The 6,232-nt window shown below is 46.3% G+C and overlaps 1 protein-coding gene across 1 annotated transcript; it reads right to left on the bottom strand.

Moving 5' to 3' along the window:
- Nucleotides 1-1,741: 1,741 nt before the first annotated feature.
- Nucleotides 1,742-5,963, bottom strand: LOC129601266 (uncharacterized). Its single transcript, XM_055500034.1, has 6 exons — nucleotides 5,220-5,963; nucleotides 3,916-4,127; nucleotides 3,649-3,803; nucleotides 3,312-3,337; nucleotides 2,653-3,240; nucleotides 1,742-2,380 (listed from the first exon to the last, which is right to left on the bottom strand). The coding sequence occupies exons 1-6, from the start codon at nucleotides 5,491-5,493 to the stop codon at nucleotides 1,827-1,829; spliced, it is 1,809 nt and encodes a 602-aa protein (XP_055356009.1). The 5' UTR covers nucleotides 5,494-5,963; the 3' UTR covers nucleotides 1,742-1,826.
- Nucleotides 5,964-6,232: the final 269 nt, after the last annotated feature.

Raw genomic sequence — 6,232 nt, 5'->3', positions numbered from 1 at the left:
ACGTTATATATATGTATATACGTTCATTTTGACAGTTAATAAAACAAGTTATTTATTACCGTATTATTATATAAGCCGCGTCTAATGGCCGTTGTTCATTTGAAGAGCAAGAAACAATAAATGTTTGAGCATTTTTCGATACTTTACTGTAAACATGTTACCGGCAATCATCGCATTAAATCCGTTAATGTGGTGTTAAACTGCTATTTAAGGCGGGCGTGGCCTGTTTATAATAACATTTATCCGCCAATGTAATGGTTATGTTGCTGCGCTCGATTGGCCGCCGCACTGCATTATAAAGCCGTTTAATCCGCCGTTTGTCGCTATAATTAGCCAGCCGGCTTACTGCGCAGCGGGCGGTCAGTATTTTTTCCTAATGTACACTGTACATTATCGCTGCATCCATCCCGTGATTCCCTCGGATGGATGCGCGGCTAGAATAACAAATGCGCTGCCCGTGGCGACGCAATCCACATCCCGCCGATATACTGTACTGGTATCAGGGAAAAAGGAAAAACTGGCCGGCATGACATTGCCGGTTAATTGTCACACATCGGAGGCAGATTTGCTTTTGATTTGTGTCACTCCAACTGCCTTATAGCCGCAGTGTACAGTACCCAGTTGGCAGTCGCGGGAGCGGTGAAGCAGGCCAAATTGCCTATCCTGCGAATTTTCCGCCGACATGCGCTCGCTCACAGTCGGCCGGAGCGAAAAGGGATCATCCGACTACGAGATGAGATAGATGCGCGCACTGCCTCCTCTTTGTGTGATTTACACGGCTTCGCATTTCACTGCAGACACGCAGTGGTAGTTTGTGCAATGACTAAACTTCAAACGTTACATTTACTTTAATTGCCGGCTAATTTCGTGTCTGGTTTGCCTGCAGCTTCCACAGTATTCGGCAATTTATAAGTTGCATTTAAGAACAAGCTACTTCGCCACAAATTGCACGTATTTAGTACATCGGTTCATGTACATCGTACGTACATCCTTACATGTACAGATGTGTTAATTATTTCTGTGCATAAAGTCACATGTACAACAAGGGCCATACAAAAAACAATAACTATTAAAATTTTGTACCTTTAATAAACTGGATTATGCAGTTGTCCAGAAAACATACAACTCGTTACGTATTATAGCGCGAGGTATCGGTTGTTGGAAAAATCGCAGCACTCGTACATACTTAATATTATGATTTCATAAAAAGGGTTTGGAGAACTGTACTGGCAACGAAACCGTTGCTCACCTTGCATAATATGTCTTTCTTTGCACAACAGAATTCAACTATTTAAACTGTGTGCCCGTATCCAAAAGTATCTTAAATTTGCGGAGCACGTTAGTAACTTTGTGCAATATAGATTTCGCAAATAACCCGTTTGTCGCGATATGGCGTGTTAAGAGATTTAACTACATTTAAAATATGCGAAAGATTTAAGCACATTTTGGCGCACCAAAATTATTTATTTTTGAATTTAGCAATCACTAATCAGTAAAGCAGTTAGTAAAGTAGTAAGTTTGAATGAGTAAGTTTTGATTGATATTATACATAATACCGAATTTTGTTCAAAAATCCTTTTTAAACGCATTTTATAAAAACGTTTCGAAACATCGGATAGAAAACAGGAGAGTCTTTGGTGCAGCAAAATGCCGTAAATCTGTGTTCATTTTAATCCGGCACTTTCAATGACCGGAAGTTGCGGTCATGGATACAAGTTACAACGCAATTAGCCTGCAATGCGAAGCGTTTTGATGTACTTTTGCAAACACATCAAAATCACGTTCCAGTGCGCTTTAATACAAGATAAATACTGCGGCTAACAACATCATCCGAACGGCACCGACGACAGATAGCGGTTGAACGTTAGATCCGTCCAGGGCAGCGCGAGTTTAGCGGCGGCGGCGGAATTGTTGAAATAGCGGCGGATCCCGACGCGCTTCTTCTGCCAGTCCGGCTGCAGTTCGCCGGGGACGAGGGCGTTGACGGGGACGGCCGGCAGCGACGGGAGCGGGGCGGGAACGATGCGCAGCTGCGGCGCCGACGAGAGGAGATTAGAATTCAGCGGTGATGGTTCCGGCGCCTCGGTGTTATTGGCGGAGACGTTGGCGGCGGACAGCTCTGCAAGGTCGACGGCGTGGCGCGGCGGCAGCGGCGTTTCCGGTGTGCGGAAGTTGATGTGGAATTTGCGCGGTTGGCTGGCGGATTCGGCTAGCTGCGCTCGTTCAGCAGAGTGGCCGGCGCTGTCCACGTGACTGCCGTGCCGCGTGGAGTTGGCCATCGTGTAGCTGGGCAGGAAACGCTGGCGGACGAAGTCGTGGAAGAGCTGCTGCATGCCGGGCAACGGCCCGACGGCCGGATCCATCACCATGTGCGGGTCATCTGTAATTCGCGAAGTTTTTGCAGAACGTTCACTGTATATATGCTAATAATGCTATACTATATACAGTACATGTATTAAATTACTGCGCCTGATTACTGTGACTGCTTATAAATAAACTGCAGTGCTTGTCGTATATATGTATGTATATGTCATACTAAACGCATATACACTTCGGAAGTATAAAAATAATATTAATGTTATACAAATTTTATCTTTTTCTGTAATAAATATATTTTTGCGCATAATATTGATTACAAGTTTTTTAACTAACCGTTGACGGGAGCGTGCAGTTGCTGCTCGTGCGCCTGGAAGCCGGAGCGCTCGCGGTTATGGTGACCTCCATCCGGGAAGCCGGATTTCCAGTCTCCGCGGAAGTCCCCGTTACTCCCCGGCATCGACTGCAGAAATGGATCCATAAGCCCGTTACTCTGCAGCTGCGGTTGTTGGTGCTGCGAAGTGAAGTGTGGATGGCTCTGCACGGCGAAGTTGACGCCCTGGGCCAGGACGTTCCCGTCTGCATTCACCACGCGACCGTCGAAGTGCGGCAGGCCGTCGTCCGCACGCATAGGCTGCTGGTTCTGCAGGAACACTCCCCCGGCGTTGTTCTGCAGCGGAGGATCGTTTTGCGGGAGGAAGTTGTTGTTGAGAACGGGGAAACCGCCGCTGGGCGGCAGCTGCGCCGTGATGGACATTTGCGAGCCGCCGTTGTTGTTGCCCGGCTGCATGCCCGATCCGGCGGGATTGGGTCGTTGAAGCTCGGCCACGGGGATCCCGGCGCTGTCGGCGCTCCCGGCGGGCGGCAGCTCGTCCATGTTCCACGAGTAGTCGCACCATTTCTGCTTGTCGTTGAACACCAGACCTGCACGAATCAGTTGGTTAGCAACGTCAAATTTTTGGCACGATCATTTTCATGTAGTCGGCAATACTGACCTTTGGGGCAGGTTTGATGGTACCACCTGTACAAATCAGGAAAATAATGTAAACGTACAAATTGCTGGAAAAGAAAGGTACTGTATCTAAATGTTCGACTACGTACAGATATATTAAATGTACTGTATGTACACGAGTACGTAATTTTATACAAAGTAAGTATACACATGTTATATCTATATGTATAAAGAAGATACGTATCATGCATGTATACATAATTTACCGTACGTATAATGATGTATAGTAAATTATATCTTTATATTACGGTATTCTCTATTACACAGTAGATCGAATGTGCATATCTGCGCGGTGCGAACATTAGCGGAAATGCACGTACCGGAAGCTCCAGCAGTTGTAGTACTTTCTGCGATCGCGGCGGTCGGGGAAGATGCCCTGGGCGGTGGGGCAACGGAAGTCGGCGCGGCGGACGCAGTGCGCCGTGTCGGGCAGAGCGGACTCCGGCACACACCGGCCGTCCTTCGGACTGAACATCTACTTACGAAACGGAAACGGTCAGGCAATTATATCGCTCCTATTGCGAATCTGTGGCTGCTAGAGGCAGAGTGCACTTGAGGTGCTGTTATATAATTATAGCGGTACGTACCCACTGTTCGGGACAGGTGACGAGGAAACTACGCCACTGCTGACAACGCACGAAGAGCCCGCAGTCCTGCTCCAGCGGCACACTGGCCTGCTCCGTCTGGCACTGGAACGACAGGTCGCCCTTGTTGAACTGCTCCACCAGCCGCGCCATGATGCGCCCGCCCGGGTGCCCGGCGCCGTACTGGTTGAACGAAGCCAGTTCTTGCGGGGTCGCTGCAGTGTGCATGCCACGTTTTTATTATAAATATTATATACGAGTTATGTAATATTATGTTATGAATATTATATATATACATGAATATGATATATATATATATATATATATATATATATATATATATATATATAGTGTTATGAATCGTCATGAATGTTACGTTATGAATTGGCTCGTATATTTATATATTATGTTATAAATATTAGTCCACTTCGATTGATTTAGCCGAATAAAAACAACGGCTGACTGACGGTGTAGTTCCTTCCTCAATAATAATTTGTTACGAAACATTAATAAATGAACCAATCAACGATTAATGCGAAATTATAAACTTAAATAGTTAATAGTGATTATTAACCACAAGGAATACTCGTATTGTTTTTCGTGCTAAGCCGGCGTTAACCGAACGCCGCAACTGCAAGTAATTCAGTTGCTTATACACTATACGGTAGTACGGATCTGTATCTATGTATAATATAGTAATACTAAGAATGCTGTGGTTGAAGAGCTAATAATATAACTATCTGTATTGTCCAAATAACAGGTATGTATAATCATCGAGAACAAGATGACAGTTGTCTGTGGAAATAACTTTTAAGCGCTAACGAGCTGTTTTTTGAAATATTTATTACCTCATACTTTCTTCCTAGCTGCTTGCGTTTTAATAAGAGCATTCTTAGAAAAAACGCGTTGGCAGCATTCTTAGTAGAAATTAGCCAGTTTAAAGGGCAATTTATTTCTATGACGGTTTCATGTAAGGGTATACTCTGTATATAGGTGGTATATCTATATACCGTATAATAAATGCAAAATAACCATTTTCGTACATACGTACGTCATCAATGGGATAATAATTTCAAATGTATGTTATATTTAATTGGTTTCCTTCGTGTTTAACAACAACGATTATACTACGGTTACAAATTCCAAAAACAACCAAGGGATAATAATAGTTATCCTGTTGTGCTAATACTCAGCATAATACGTAAATATGACCAGCCCGCACAGTTAGATACAGCGTACTGTATTTCCGGCTGCATAAATGGCCCGTAGTGCGCTGAACACGATTATTGAGTTGCTCATTACATTACCTGAGAGGCAGCGGACGTTGTCGGGCCAGTCGCAGACCTGGTCCTCGGGATTGAAGTGCAGCGTCTCGGGACAGGCCTGGATGTGGTAAGTGCCGTCCAGGCACGTGATGAAGGCGCCGCAGTCCGTCGGGTGCGGGTACAGCCCGTTGGGCTTGCCGGCCGGACACGGCGTCATCGCGCTGGCCGATGACACTTCCCGTTTCCCACACAAGAGTATCAGGGGAACGAGCAACAACACGCTATACCAGGCAAGTTTTCCTTCGGGGAATACCATGATTAACTAGAGATCAGTGGCGGCCAGTAACGCGTCCACACACGGCTATCTGGGCGCCTTACAAAATCCACTTCCGGTCATTCAGTCAATCGGCTATAGCCTATACCGATAGTGCCGAGATGTTGACCAAGAGCAGGCGTATCCGGGCCAATTAATCCTTATTAATAATTAATAATAAATACTGCCGGTATCCGCTGGTTAACTGGGACCACTCAGAACGTTAAAATTACGATAAGCGCCGATTCGGTAAGGACGGTCAGTGGCGCAGGTAAATCGGCGATTTGTTCGGGGCAAACATGTTGCGTGCGCAAGCGCAGGATGGATGGCTAAATAAAAAACACTGATATATGTTGCATAGAGTGCTGCCGTATCGATCATCGGCAGCCCATCAAATATTGATATTCATTCGGTCAAACAATAATAATTCGCCTGTCAACAGTTGTTATAGTAGCCGCAGTGAATGCCAATGGACGCCCACTGCCGATGTATACAGTACTGGCGATACTGCCGGCAGCGGCGTGGATGCCGCAGTTATATGGACGACGCGTATCCGCCCGGATTCGGTTACAGTAGCGCTGCATCTGTTCTGTACCGGTAGCTGTGTATATCGCCGTGTTGACGGTGGACGCGGGTTTGATTACTGTGGCCCGGCACATGTGATGGATGGCCGCGCGCTGCACAGCACCGCCAGGTGGACGGACCCGCGGCTGACATGCTCCCGCACCGTCGGCTTAACGCC

Source organism: Paramacrobiotus metropolitanus, unplaced genomic scaffold (assembly GCF_019649055.1).
Source record: "Paramacrobiotus metropolitanus isolate TYO unplaced genomic scaffold, Prichtersi_v1.0 Parri_scaffold0000225, whole genome shotgun sequence".
Taxonomy (NCBI): domain Eukaryota; kingdom Metazoa; phylum Tardigrada; class Eutardigrada; order Parachela; family Macrobiotidae; genus Paramacrobiotus; species Paramacrobiotus metropolitanus.
This window is presented reverse-complemented; position numbering and strand designations above follow the sequence as displayed.

Coding starts and splice junctions, on each gene's coding strand:
- LOC129601266 (XM_055500034.1), bottom strand. CDS start 5,493: ATGGTATTCCCCGAAGGAAAACTTGCCTGGTATAGCGTGTTGTTGCTC. Junction 4,128..5,219: donor CAACGTCCGCTGCCTCTCAG/GTAATGTAATGA, acceptor TGCACACTGCAG/CGACCCCGCAAGAACTGGCT. Junction 3,338..3,648: donor TACAACTGCTGGAGCTTCCG/GTACGTGCATTT, acceptor TGATTTGTACAG/GTGGTACCATCAAACCTGCC.